This window comes from Miscanthus floridulus, chromosome 15, assembly GCF_019320115.1.
Source record: "Miscanthus floridulus cultivar M001 chromosome 15, ASM1932011v1, whole genome shotgun sequence".
NCBI lineage: Eukaryota > Viridiplantae > Streptophyta > Magnoliopsida > Poales > Poaceae > Miscanthus > Miscanthus floridulus.
The window spans coordinates 62,944,176-62,959,391 of record NC_089594.1 but is presented as its reverse complement, the minus strand read 5'-3'; the positions used below and the strand labels follow the sequence as shown (position 1 = coordinate 62,959,391).

The following is a 15,216-nucleotide window of genomic DNA, read 5'->3' as shown; positions in this document are numbered from 1 at the left end:
TATTTCAAATATATACTTTCGATTCAAAAATAGGATAAGGACTTTTGTTAAGTTTTAAATAAATTACACAGCCTTTTTAAACTCTTTTATAGTCCAATTTCTTTTTATTTTTCTTTTCTTTTATTTCAAAGCCATTTCCAAATTCATTTTCAAAAGCAATTTAAACCAATTTGAATTTTAACCAAAACCACTCAATCAATTAAATCAAATGCACCGGCATGTATGCACATCCACGTTTCTAAACCTTATATTAAATTTTAATTTCATGAAATTTTTTATTTCCTATGTTTTAACGAACACAAAATTCCAAATTTAATCATTTTAGCTTTATTTCCAAAAGAGACAAATTTTAGGGTGTTACAGTCTAGTAGAAAAATATTATTTCCCAAATATTCATGCAAAATATCATAAATATGAACATAGGATTCTATTGCCATCCATTAACCCTCAACTACATTTGTCTCATGTATTAAAAGAATTCTCAAAACTTTCACTACATGTGAAGGAACCAAACCCAACCTTACTGCAGCTATGATTTGTCATAGTAATTTAAAGCTTTGACTAGAAAACTACAAACCCCCACCTATAGTCATCAATATTCATATTGGCGTAGTTTCCTCAAAAAACATATTCATATTGGCATGATCTAAATACTCAAATCATGCTAAATCTCTTTCAATATCTTTGTCACAAAAAAATCTCTTTTAATATCTCATTATAAACATATTGTTCTCTGTGATTAATTATTTGCCTAGACATCATGTGCATTTGTGTCTAGTAGAAAATCATTATTTCCCAAATATTCATGCACATAACAAATATAAACATAGGATTCTATTGCCATCCATTGAGTAACCCTCAACTACATTTGTCTCAGGTAATATAAGAATTCTCGAAACTTCCACTACATTTCAAGGAACGAAACCCAACCTTACTACAACTATAATTTGTCATAGTAATTTAAAGCTTTGAGTAGAAGACAGCTAACCCCGACCAATAATCATCAATATTCATATTAGTTTTATCTAAATACCCAAATTATGCTAAATCTCTTTGAATATCTCATTGTAAACATATTGTTCCTTGTAACTAATTATTTGCCTAGATATCATGTGCATTTGTGTCTAGTAGAAAAATATTATTTCCCAAGTATTCATGCAAAAATATCATAAATATAAACATAGGATTCTATTGCCATCTAGAGAATCAAATCTAGCTAAATCAATTTCAATTTTTCGTAGAAATTTCAAAGCTGTTAATAGAAGTATAATCCTCATTATTCATGATGGCTTTTTATACAAAATAAAATCATGCAAAATACCTTTCATCACAATTATGAAGATATGGTTCCATCCAAGAATTAAATGTATAGAACTCAGAGGCATTTGGATCGATGAATAAAAGAGTTATTTCTTTAACATATTTTGAGCTGGTAATCGCAATATATATATATATATATATATATATATATATATATATATATATATATATATATATATATATATATATATATTTTTTTTTTTTTTTTTTTTTTTTTTGAGGTGCGATCCATTGATGATGTCACCTACTGAGTTACCTAGTCGGCTATAAATAGGCCAGCTCCCAGCTTATTTTGACACAGTTCATAGCCTTTTCATCTTCCGAGTTTCAGCCATGGAGTTGCATGCTACACTCCTATTAACCTCCCTTGTTCTCATAGGCCTGCTTCCACACACCCCTCAAGCCATCACCCAAGGAAATTGTGAAAGATCTGGCCTGTGCACGTATATTGTACGTGTGAGCCCTCCTCCAAATATTTCCATGGCTATGAGCCCCAGTAACTTTGAAAGCTGGTATAGATCATTCCTCCCCCCACATATGGAAAGATCGCCTCGATCAGTATCACCATTCATCCATACCTATAAAGAAGCCATTCTCGGGTTTGCTATAGACCTCACAGATGATGAGGCAGAGTATGTCAAGAGCAAAGATGGGGTCCTTATGGTGTACAAAGACACCCTTCTTCCGCTCTTGACAACCCACACACCTGATTTCCTAAGCCTACGACCAAATGGAGGGGCTTGGGATAGCTTAGGCATGGGCGAGGGAAGCATCATTGGTCTCCTAGACACGGGGATAGATTCGGCACACAGCTGTTTTGGCGATGAGGGCATGTCCACGCCGCCTTCTAAATGGCGTGGATCCTGCCACTTTGATAGTGGTCATTGCAACAAGAAGCTTATTGGCGCAAGGTCATTGATTGGTGGCCCAAATAATACCGAGGTTCCATTGGATGATGTTGGCCATGGAACACACACTGCTAGCACGGCCGCTGGCAAGTTCGTGCAAGGCGCAAGTGTGCTTGGTAGTGGCAATGGTACTGCAGCTGGCATGGCCCCACGTGCGCACCTAGCCATGTACAAGGTGTGCAACGAGCAGGGCTGCTATGGCTCAGACATACCTGCCGGACTGGAAGCCGCTATCACCGATGGTGTTGATATCTTGTCCATGTCACTCGGCGGTCATCCACAGCCCTTCCATGAAGATGTTATTGCCATCGGAACCTTTTCTGCTATGAAGAAGGGAATATTTGTGAGTTGTTCTGCCGGAAATTCCGGTCCGCTTACTGGCACACTAAGCAATGAAGAACCATGGGTCTTGACAGTGGGTGCAAGCACAATGGACCGGCAAATGGAAGCCATTGTGAAGCTTGGCGATGGCCGCTCCTTTGTTGGTGAGTCGGCCTACCAACCATCTAGCCTTGGCCCTTTGCCCCTGATGTTTCAATCTGCTGGAAACATCACGGGGAATGTTGTTGCTTGCGAGCTTGAAGGCTCTCAGGTCGAAATTGGACAATCTATCAAGGATGGTGGTGGTGCTGGCGTGATATTACTCGGAGCTGAGGATGGTGGCCACACAACTATTGCTGCAGCCCATGTCCTACCAGCATCATTTCTGAACTCTCAAGATGCTGCTGCCGTCAGAGAGTACATCAAGACATCCAGCAAGCCGACTGCCTCCATCATTTTCAATGGCACGTCACTGGGAACCACTCCAGCTCTTTGCTTACTTCTCGTCTAGGGGGCCTAGTACTGCAAGCCCTGGCATTCTGAAGCCAGACGTCATTGGACCCGGTGTGAACGTCATTGCAGCATGGCCGTTCAAAGTCGGACCAAATACTGCCGGCGGCCGTGAACATGATACAACTTTCAACTCCATATCTGGAACATCAATGTCTGCACCTCACCTTAGTGGCATTGCAGCTATTATCAAGAGTGCACATCCAGATTGGTCACCTGCGGTGATCAAATCAGCAATCATGACGACAGCCTATGTCGTGTATGGTAACAACCAGCCAATCCTAGATGAGCAACTCAATCCAGCGAGTCATTTCAGTATCGGGGCCGGACATGTTAATCCTTCCCAAGCTATCAACCCAGGCTTAGTGTACGACACCGACGTGGAGCAGTACATCATGTATCTCTGTGGCCTAGGCTACACAGATTCTCAGGTGGAGACAATCACGCATCAGAAGGATGCTTGCAACAAAGGAAGAAAAATAGCTGAAGCAGAGCTGAACTACCCTTCGATTGCAATAAGGGCGAGTGCAGGAAAACTTGTCGTGAATCGGACAGTCACAAATGTTGGAGATGCAATGTCATCTTATACCATTGAGATTGACATGCCAAAGGAAGTTGAGGCCACAGTGTCACCCACAAAGCTAGAGTTCACCAAGCTCAAGGAGAACCAAACATTTACTGTAAGCTTAAGCTGGAATGCTAGCAAAACTCAGCATGCTCAGGGAAGTTTCAAGTGGGTCTCTAGCAAGCATGTGGTGAGGAGCCCCATTGTAATATTCTAATGTAAGATCATCAAGATAGGACTTAAGTGATGAGAGTCTCCTACTTGTTATAATAAAAACTTATTAGTCCATCCTGTCTGTATTATTCCTATGTGCTCCGCTTCAACCACATAATACTGTGCATCAGGTTGCTTGGAACAACACACTGAATACTAATAATTGTTCAAATAAAATTGATATCTCAGTGAACACAAAATTGATGCTAAAATATTCTGGAGAACCACTACTCCCTCCGTTCTAAAATAAGTGACTTTTTTTTACTTTTAAACATCTTGTTTGGCCGTTCGTCTTATTCAATTTTTTGTGCAAATAATAAAATAAATAAATCATTATTAAAGTATCTCTAATGATAGAATAAATCATAACAAAATAAATAATATTTATAAAAAATTTGAATAAGACGAACGGTCAAACAAGAAGTCTATAAGTCAAAAACGTCACTTAGGGCCTGTTTGGTTCGCCTAGTAGCTACTAAATTTAGTAGCTTTTAGTTACTGTAGTAACTTTTTAACAAAACGTTATGACTAAAAGCTACTAAAAAGGCTTTAGTCCTCTCTAATAACTCTGTAGTTACTAAAAGTGACTAAACCATTTAGTAGCTAGTAAAGTTTAGTAGCTCGAACCTAACACCCCCTTATTTAGGATGGAGGGATCTTTAATGGGCCAACTGGCATCTACCGCATTTAAGGAGTGAAATGAAGAGTGAGGATGTGTGGACGATGGTCCTCGTCAAAGCAACGAAAAACTGCAGCATTCATTGCTCCTTTGACCACCAACCTTCTTGTTGGTAGCGAGCAAGGCTAATAATTTAGGCGGCTGCTAGCTGTAAGTCCAAGCCAGTTATATAGTCAGCTCATATTATGGCTTAGCTATTTGACTGTCTACAATAGAGATTACAGGTATTTAATGATCCTAGGTGTATATAATCTAATGTGATATACATCTTTGTGGCCTTCTAAATATATAGAGAATAGATTAATAACTAAGAATTATGCCTTCATACATAAAGGACCGCACATGAATATTAATCAGGACTACATGCTTGCACATCAGAGTCCTCAAAGATAATCACCCGCAGGCCAAAACATGATGAGGCACCAACACTAGCAGGTGCCCACCAAGGACCTTGGGCGGCCAAACCTGCCGCACCTAGTTGATGTACGCCGCCATGCCAGTGAGCCCGGCCATCATCCTCACCACCTGGCATGCCTACCTCCTAAGGGCCCCTCCTTTTTCTAAGGTTGCAAGAGCTTGGAGAGAGAGAGAGAGAGAGGTGAAACTCGCCGAAACCCTAACTCGTAGATTCAGGAGGAGGAGTGCCTACCTCGCCGCCGCTGCCGCGTGGGGAGAGAGGGAGATGCGTGCACGTGCATATGGGCAAGGGTCGTGGGCGTCGTCGCCTGAACAATCAGCATATCTCAGTCAACTGAGATGTAGGAAGAGTGGAGAAAAAACATCTAGATTAATAAATGATAACACTGCATTAGGATTATACACAGTACCAATAAGCCTAGCAACTGTATTAGATATAGTGAACAAAGAGAGAAAAAAAAGTGCAAATTAATATTGGTACGTAATTCTTTTACTAGTAGTAAAGCATTAACGTGTAATACTTTTATCTTCTAAGACTCTAGCCTGTGCGGTAATGCGGATTCATTAACGATGCAAGGATTGAACTGTGACCTATGAAAAAGCTACCGTAAGCTATGTTTTGTGAAAAAAACTATAAACTATTTGCATGTAACAACTATAGAACCTAACCTTCTCTATATCTCCCGCGAAGCAGCCGTAAAACATCTCCTTGTTTTCACCCATTTGGAAAATCAGAAAGTCAAAAGCCAGAAAAAGATTTAAAATACTATGAAAATATACTACACCAAAGCAGCGGCTTGTACAAAAATAATTTCTAGTTCCATCCGTTTGGCTCGTCTTCTGTTTCTTTTTTTTTTTTCTGCAGAAGTACTTTCAACCAAACACAGCCTAAGCACTAGTGTGAGTGGTATCAATTAGCTCTACGTATCCCGAACGACAACCACTCATTCCGTCCAACCTCGGGTCTTCCAGGTCACTTTCCTTCCTTATAAAAAAAAGTGTCATTTTCCTTCCAATGGCAAAAAATAAAGATTGGTCACTATATGGGTTTTATTTTTTGTGGATGGTTGATCGCAATGTTGACTTCAGAGTTCCACCAACAATAACAAGAGGACTGGGTTCAACGAGCTCGGCCACACATCACATTTACATGTTTTTCCTGCTGGAAGACTTGTACTAGATCGCTTCTCCTGCTATAGAAATCTACAACAATGGCAGATGCCATCATCTCGGCCATCATCGGTGATGTGGTCAGTAGAGCGATTTCTCATCTCATTGGGCGTTTCAGTAACCAGGAGAGCACTGAAGACAAGCTGCAAAGACTGAGGCATCTGCTCATCAGAATCCACAGCGTGGTAGAGGAAGCAAAAGGGCGACAGATCTCCAACCACGGCACCCTCCAGTGGCTCTCGGAGCTCATCGACGGCGAGTACCTGGGCAGCTATTTGCTCGATTCCGTCGGGTGCGGCGGTTGCCAGCAGGAAGTTGACAGAGACGATGATGATGATAAGGTAATTCCCAAAGTTTCAACCTTGTCCTTGTTTAATCCAGCAAAGCGTGTGAGGGTTGCGGCTGGCCGCACCATGAGGCTGCACCACGATGATATAGATATCAGTGTTGATGGGATTGAGAGGGTGCTCCAGAGACTGCAGGGCATGTCTCATGATCTCAGGGAGTTCATCCTGCTCTTGCATGACTGCAAGCCCATCCGACGCCCTCTACCCACTAGCATCTTCCGGGACGGGCAGATGTTTGGTCGACATGTCGAGAAACAGAGGATCATCAACTTTCTGCTGCACGAGGATGATGATCAGGCAACTGCAGAATTGAGTGTGCTACCTATTGTTGGTGGCAGTGGAGTTGGGAAGACAACCCTTGTGCAGTACGCGTGCGATGACGCAAGAGTGCGTAGCCACTTCCCGGTGATCAAACTGTACAGTTTTTCATGTACTTATGATGTTAAAAAGAACGAAGGAACTTTTTCAGATGACCCACTAGAGTTGGTCAATGGTAATACTTTTCGTGACAAGCACAAGAGGTGCCTGGTGATATTTGAGGACGTGGACATGCACAAGAAGCAGATGCTGGAGGAGTTTTTGCAAGGATCAAGATGTCGCAAGGTGGGGATAATCAAGATGATCATCACGACAAACAATCGGCATGTCGCAAACATCATCGGGACGGTGGAGCCAATCATGCTAAGGGCGCTGCCCTGCCCGGAGTACTGGTTCTTCTTCAAGGCCCACGCGTTCGCTGGAAGGGACGTCGAGGATGACCCGAGGCTGATCTCCGCGGGGAAAGCGGTAGCGAGGAAGCTGAACGGGTCATTCTTTGGCGCCAAGATCATTGGAGGGGTCCTCAGGGATCGCCCGGATCCCAGGGTCTGGTGCAAGGTCCTGAAGAACAGCATCGGAGGGATGTCTCCCCTTGGTGACGGCATCAGTTACATCTCGGACTTGGCTGAAAACTTGCTGCCCGGCCATGTGGACATGTGCAAGGTGACGCTCTCGAAGGACCCCTCCTTACCGTCTCAGACGACACAGCAGTTGGCTATGTTCAAGGATCTCCACGGTGCTGTTCCTCATGACAGCATGTTGGCCTGCTGGGCAGATGACGTCCGGTTTCCCAAAGTGTTGTTGTGCACGTCGGTTCTGCCGTTCTTTAATCAGTACTATATTGCTAGTTGCTCTTGCACTTGCACCCTAGGATTAGAAAATCGTTGTTCAAAGCTTGTATTATCTCATGCTTGAGATTTGTCAATTTAGTGGACTTTTATTTTTCGAACCGGTGTGGCTTCATTTCTGTATCCAGTTGTAGACGTCGGATGTGATCCGAATCACATACCAGCAGGGCTAGCACGCCCAGGGGGTTGCAAATCAACCCACAACCAACAAGAACGTGAGCGAACCGACGGAGCCGATCTAGAGACCGGTTAGGCCGATTTTGGGCTCGTTCCTTGCGTAGAAAACTTCCGAACACCTCCCGAGATGACCCTTCGGGGAGGAGCACGTGGAGGGTGTCTAGTACCAGCAAGGCCGCCTAGAACGCCATCAAATCTCGCCGGGAGACGTGATAAACAGCAAGGTAGAGAGAGGAGAGGGTAAAAGGATTTGTAGATGTGTTTTTTTGACAATTAAGAGTTGGATCCTTCAATCGGCCATGATCCTCTCATATATATAGAGAGGGTGGCCTTATCATAATAGAAAACATCTTCAGGTCCTAATCTCTAAGCTTCCTATTAAAAATCTCGTCCAAATACCGATAAAAAAGAGTTTGAGTCGGACTGTAACAGTCAAACCGGGCAGACCGGTTTTCACGGGCTCAAAACAGGCCATCTAGCTGGGGACGCAGACACTCCGGCCTAGCCGGAGTTTACAGACAGGGAGAGCGGCCTGGCCGGCTGGCCGATCCAGCTGGTGGCGTGCAGCAGCAGTAGCTGGTGGCGTGCAGCAGCAGCAGCAGTAGCACCTAGATGTCAACGGTGTAGGGAGACCAGCGGCCTGGGCACCTAAGAGCAAGTATAATAAGGTACAGTCAGCAGGCTAAATGGAGTTCCACGTCAAGAGAATCTGAGGTGGAGGAGTGAGAATAGAAGAGAGAGAATGGAGCGGGCGGTCAGTGAAACGCCGGGCTGCACGCACGAATCGAGGAAGTAATCGCTTGCTTCCAGCCATCAGCGGGCGCAGAGCCGACGTTTTTCACAGGACCGTGCATGCAGCTGAGGGCCCGTACATGCAGCCATTAAATACTTGAATTATTATTATAATCTACCTCTTAGCCGATCTATTCTATGAGCTGACGACTCCCCGTGGCTAGAAGTGACCTGGCAGTTTCATTTAGTCGGCAGCGGGCTGGCTTATTAGCCATGCTCTAACAATCCAGCGACAGCATGCACCAGCGGCCTTGTCGGCCAAGCAGCAGCACGGCAGCAGGCTTTGGGCTTGCCCAACAGCTAGCCTAGCCGGCAAGGAGTGCACGGCAATAGGCAACCAACTAGCCTAGCTGGTGAGGCACAGGAACCAACCGGCCTGGCTGGTTTCCCAACCGGCCAGGCCGACTTAACAGGAAACGTTGCTAATTTCCTGCTTTTTCCTCCGGAGGTGGGAGACGCGACTGACCGGTGGGCCAGACCTGTCAGCGGGAGAGGGCGGAGGAGCGCGCTGCGGGCCTTGCTGGCCGGGACGCTGGGCCGGCACGGAAGGAAGAAAATGGGCCACGGGGAAAAAACGGAGGAGGAGAAGCAGTGGGCTTGCACGCCAACCTCGGGCCACGCGGTGAGAGGAAGAGGGAAACAGGGAGAGGGCTGGGGTGCTGGGCTCGGGAACAGAGGAAGGCCGGCTGGCTTGGAGCTGGACTATGCGGCTGCTCGGGCCAAAATGAGAGAGGGAAAGGATTTTCAACTTTCAAATTTTCTTTTCTATTTCAAAACCAATTTCAGATATGAATCAAATCTAATTCAAATATTATTTCAAATATATACTTTCGATTCAAAAATAGGATAAGGACTTTTGTTAAGTTTTAAATAAATTACATAGCCTTTTTAAACTCTTTTATATTCCAATTTCTTTTTATTTTTCTTTTATTTTATTTCAAAGCCATTTCCAAATTCATTTTCAAAAGCAATTTAAACCAATTTGAATTTTAACCAAAACCACTCAATCAATTAAATCAAATGCACCGGCATGTATGCACATCCACGTTTCTAAACCTTATATTAAATTTTAATTTCATGAAAATTTTTATTTCCTATGTATTAACGAACACAAAATTCCAAATTTAATCATTTTAACTCTATTTCCAAAAGAGGCAAATTTTAGGGTGTTACAATTCTACCCCCTTCAGATGAATCTCGTCCCCGAGATTCGGAAGACATCGACTAGGAGATAGGGATACTTCGTCTTTGAATTCTTCTTTACTTCATCGTGTCGTTCCATCGTCTTGATCAGGATTCCACTTTACTTTGCATACCTGTTGACCTTACTCGAAGTAATTTGCCTAACTAACTCCAAGATTATGATAGGTACCTTGAGAAATTCCTAGGTAACTCCAATTACTAGGCCACCTTTCCTTTAGTACCAATTCTCTTCCTTAAAATATCCACCTTCTCCAATGAAGCCTGACGAATCTCTTGGTCAGAGGAAAATTCTACTACCAATCTTCAAAACATTACTGATTTCGTTCAAGTTGCTCAAACTTGGAATACAATCCTTAGTCATTGGTGTCACCCGAATCTTCTTAGCACAACTCTCTATTGCTAAGGGCATTGGTCGCGACTTTTGCTTCTCCAGGTGATAGCACTTTTCCAAGTCATAAGCAATTTCATTCCAACGAGGGTAACACAAGCTCAAGGCCAACTTAGTGAAGATATCCTGTAGATTCTTGTGTTCGTCCTAGATATCACTTTTACTTCTAAAAAATAGTACTTCCATGCTCCACAATGGATAACTCCAGATGCATGTTAGGTAGTTCAACTCACGCTTCCTTACATGACTTAATGAACAAGGTACTACATTTTTCTTGCATCAGGACGCATCCCACACCTTGACAAGGTGCATCATTGTAGTTATGAAGCTCTTGTTCGGATCTGGCAAAGCTAATACTTAGATTTTACTTCAACCTCTTCTTGGATTCCTTCAGCACTTAGCTGAGGTCTCTTGATCCAAACAAACTTAAAAGCATCTCTAGTAGCTCTACAAAAATCTTGATGACCTTGGATAAACTTTCCTTGAACCTTTAATCAAACCTCATTGAGACTCTAAGCTTCTTTCACATCTTTGGGTACCACCACGCTTCCGCTGCGCAAACTAGAACGTAGGATACCTCAACTTACAACATCTTCAACTTGGCTACCCCCTTAAGAAAAGATAAACTAGGGGACACCAAAGTATAGCTTGCATCTCCTTCTAGATGAGTTACCTAATATCTGTTAGACAATAGGATTGTATTGTCTAGATTCATTGAACATGCGCTAGGCTCAAGGTTGTTGAGCACGCGGCATAGCTTGTTGTAACATGCAGATAGAGATAAGGATGACCTAGAGTTTGTTGTAACAAACATCAAGATGTACATGCCACATAGGGGGATGTTCCCTATCTATATAACACGCATCGAGAGCCCAAGAAAGGGTACTCTCGTTCCCCTAATCATTTTACATGGTATCAGACTAGGTAGATCCAATCCACCACACATTCATCTCCATGGCGCAAGCTTCTGACATCGCTAAGCTTGCGTTTAGCTTCCTTCCGCCGGTGACTGAGAAGCTCACCAGGGGGAACTTTGGCATGTGGCATGCCCAGGTCTCCAACACCCTCAAGGGTGCTCGCCTCGCCAAGCACATCAGGGTCAGAGCGGTGCCTCTAGACGCGTTCATCGCACCTGACCCGCCCACCGACGCCGACGGCAAGAAGGCTGCTCCAGTGCTGAATCCGGAGTACGAGGAGTGGATCGCCAACGATAGCTAGGTCCTCAGTTACCTTTTTTCATCTCTTTCCAAGGAGATTTTCTCCTAGGTTTCTTCTACGACCTCGGCGGCTGCCCTCTGGGCCACGATCCAAGAACTTCATGCATCATAGTGCCGTGCCCGTGTCATCGCCACATGCATGGCACTCGCCATGGCGTCCAAAGGGACGTCCACCGTGGCAGAGTACTTCACCAAGATCAAGAGTCTCGCCGACGAGATGGCCTCGGCGGGCCGCAAGCTGGAGGATGAAGATATCATCTCCTACGTTCTCACTGGTCTCGGTGAGGACTTTGACTCTGTCGTGGCTGCCGTTACGACGTGGGTCGAACCGATCTCCGTCCATGAGCTCTACGCTCAACTGATGAGCCATGAGCAACGCAAGGAGGCGCGTGATGGGGGTTCCAACTCCTCCGTCAATGTTGCGACCAAGGGCAGCCGTGGCGGCAGCGGCAACCACACCTCCAACAACCGCGGTGGCCGTGGCAACCGTGGGGGCTTCCACCGTGGCAAGGGCGGCCGCGGTGGTGGTGGCCGTAGTGGCGGCAATTTCTAGGCTGGCGTGTTCTGCCAGGTCTGTGAAAAGGAAGGCCACAGCGCCTTCAGATGCTACAAGCGGTTCGACGCCAACTTCACTCCTACATCACAGAAGAGTGCATCCTTGGCTACTACTGCTTCCTATGGGATTGACACCAATTGGTATGTCGATTCTGGTGCCACCGACCACATGACCAGCGAGCTCGACAAGCTCACCGTGCGTGACAAGTACGGTGGCCATGATCAAGTCCACTCTGCAAGCGGTGTAGGTATGGAGATAAATCACATCGGCTCTAGTACTTTGCGTACCCCATCTAGCACCATTCATCTTTGAAAAATTCTCCATGTTCCTAAAGCTAGTAAAAATTTACTATCTGTTCATCGTCTTGCGAGTGATAATGATGCTTTTCTTGAGTTTCACCCGAATTGCTTCTTTATCAAGAAACAAGGCACGAGGAAGGTCATCTTCCAAGGACCATGTGAGGGTGGTCTTTATCCGTTGAAGTCAAGTTCATCCAGATCAAGTCCAAATAAAAATTTGCTTGCTGTCGTCAAGTCCACCTCCACCCTATGGCATCACCGTTTGGGCCATGCCTCTACACCCATTGTTCGGCAGGTCCTTAGTCGCCATAGGATTCCTTTTGTTTTAGATTCAAATAAGAACTTGGTTTGTGATGCTTGTCAAATGGGCAAAAGCCATCAGCTGCCCTATCCCAAATCAAGTAGTGCATCCTCTAGAACTTGTGTTTTCAGACGTTTGGGGCCCTGCTCCCTCATCCGTTGGTCGTCAAACTTATTATGTTAGCTTTATTGATGACTTCAGTAAATTTACTTGGATTTACTTCCTTCGTCACAAATCTGAAGTGTTTCAAGTATTTTGTAATTTTCAGCAACTGGTTGAACGCCAATTCGATCGCAAAATCCTATCCATGCAAATGGATTGGGGGGGTGAATACCAATCTCTAAATTCCTTTTTCAACCGAGTCGGTATAGCCCATCATGTATCATGTCCTCATGCCCATCAACAAAACAGGTCGGCTGAACGAAAGCATCATCATATTGTTGAAGTAGGGTTATCCCTGCTAGCTCATGCATCTATGCCATTAAAATTTTGGGATGAAGCTTTTGCTACGGCTGTTTTTCTAATAAATAGATTACCCTCTCGAGTCATCAATAATGAAACACCACATGAGCGTCTTCTTGGCCAACCACCCGACTATTCTTTTCTTCGCACCTTTGGGTGTGCATGTTGGCCTAATTTATGACCCTACAATAATCAAAAACTAGCCTTCCGTTCCAAACAATGTGTGTTTCTCGGCTATAGTCCTTTACACAAAGGCTTCAAATGCCTTGAACCTTCTGTTGGGCGAGTGTACATATCCAGGGACGTTGTTTTTGATGAACAAGTGTTTCCCTTTTCTCGGCTCCATCCGAATGCTGGTGCCCACCTTAAATCTGAGCTCTCCATCCTACCCGATGTCCTTAATCCTACCACCACCTTTGGGGACGCAATTCTACTAGATCGGTGTGATGATTCTCCTAACCGTGGCACTAGCCCAAGTTTTCTTGATGCAACAGGAACAAACGGTGAATCAAATGGTGGTGGATCGGGCAAAAACGGCGCTGAGAACGGTGCACTTCATCGTCATCATGTTTTGTGTCCCCCTGGGCGAGACACTGGTGGCTCGGTCACCGAGATGGATCCACCTGGGTCTGCTTCACCTGCCTCGGCACAATCGACTTCGGGATCGGGGCACGCACAGGACCTGGTCACGTCTGACACGGTCTCGTCCAGCTCCGCGGGATCTTCTGCGCCAGCATCGCTGCCACATGTGACTCCATTCCTGATGCCTCATCCGTAGCATGATCTTGGTGCTGAGGGACAGAGTCAAGGAGCTGGGGGACAGGAGTTGTCCTCCCCTTCGCTCGTGGTCAGCGGATCAGATCCGTCTAGATCAGATGTGGCTCGTGTGCCTGCTGCAGCTCCTGTGTCTTCTTCTGATCAAGCGTCATCTCGCCCTGTGACTCTGCGCCAGCACGGGATACACAAGCCCAAGCAATACACTGACGGCACAGTCAAATGGGGCATGTTGCTGACTTCTGAAGTTGGTGAACCAACAACGTTGAATGAGGCCTTGACGGATCCAAAGTGGATTGAAGCCATGAATCATGAGTACAATGCATTGCTCCAGAATAAGACCTGGCACCTTGTGCCTCTTCCCAAGGGAAAGAACATCATTGATAGCAAGTGGGTTTACAAAATTAAAAGGAACGCCGATGGTACAATTGACAGATATAAGGCGCGTCTAGTGTCCAAAGGCTACAAGCAACGTTATGGAATTGATTATGAGGATACTTTTAGTCCTGTTGTTAAAGCTGCCACAATTCGACTTGTTCTAGCAGTTGCTATGTCATTGGGGTGGTCTCTGCGGCAGCTTGACATATAGAACGCTTTTTTGCATGGTGTTCTTGAGGAGGAAGTTTATATGCGACAACCACCGGGCTATAGAGATCCTGATCATCCATCTCTTGTACACAAACTTGACAAGGCCTTATATGGACTCAAGCAAGCACCCCATGCCTGGTATGCTCGTCTATGCAACAAACTTAAGCAGCTCGGTTTTATACCGTCCAAAGGAGATACCTCACTCTTCTATTATCACAAGGATAATTACACTATGTTTGTATTAGTGTATGTTGATGATATTATTGTTGCAAGCTCTTCATAGGCAGCTACAAATGCTCTCTTGCAAGACCTTGAGAAGGAGTTCACCTTAAAGGATCTAGGAAATCTCCATTATTTCCTCGGCATTCAAGTGAAGCAAGTTCCAGATGGGTTAGTGATGTCACAAGAACGGTATGCTGCAGAGATCTTGAAGTGAGCTGGCATGAGTTTGTGCAAACCTGTTGACACACCACTGTCTACGATTGAAAAGCTGAGTATAACCGAAGGTGCACCACTTGGACCTAATGATTCAGTAAGATACAGAAGTCTTGTAGGGGCGTTACAGTATCTGACTCTTACCAGGCCAGACATATCTTTTGCGGTAAACAAAGTTTGTCAATTTTTGCATGCTCCAACCTTGTCACATTGGAGTGCTGTCAAGCATATCCTACGCTATGTGCACGGCACGTTGAACTTTGGGCTGAAAATCAGGAAGTTGGCGTCCACAATGGTCAGCAGCTTCTCTGATGCCGACTGGGCTGGTTGCGTCGATGACAAGAGGTTGACTGGCGGCTTTGCCGTATTCTTTGGGCCTAATCTTGTGTCCTGGAGCGCTCATAAGCA

The 15,216-nt window shown here is 44.9% G+C and overlaps 1 protein-coding gene, 1 non-coding gene and 2 pseudogenes across 2 annotated transcripts; all 4 read left to right on the top strand.

The window, feature by feature from the left end:
* Nucleotides 1-1,653: 1,653 nt before the first annotated feature.
* LOC136506604 (subtilisin-like protease) lies at nucleotides 1,654-3,841 on the top strand (annotated as a pseudogene).
* A 2,151-nt stretch (nucleotides 3,842-5,992) lies between these two features.
* LOC136508315 (putative disease resistance protein RGA1) lies at nucleotides 5,993-7,731 on the top strand (annotated as a pseudogene).
* A 3,813-nt stretch (nucleotides 7,732-11,544) lies between these two features.
* Nucleotides 11,545-14,374, top strand: LOC136507544 (uncharacterized). Its single transcript, XM_066502228.1, has 3 exons — nucleotides 11,545-11,935; nucleotides 11,981-12,192; nucleotides 13,790-14,374. Exons 1-3 carry the CDS (start codon nucleotides 11,545-11,547, stop codon nucleotides 14,372-14,374), a joined length of 1,188 nt encoding a protein of 395 aa, XP_066358325.1.
* LOC136509734 (small nucleolar RNA Z247) lies at nucleotides 11,629-11,767 on the top strand. Its single transcript, XR_010772477.1, has one exon. It is a non-coding gene; the product is annotated as a small nucleolar RNA Z247 (small nucleolar RNA).
* Nucleotides 14,375-15,216: the final 842 nt, after the last annotated feature.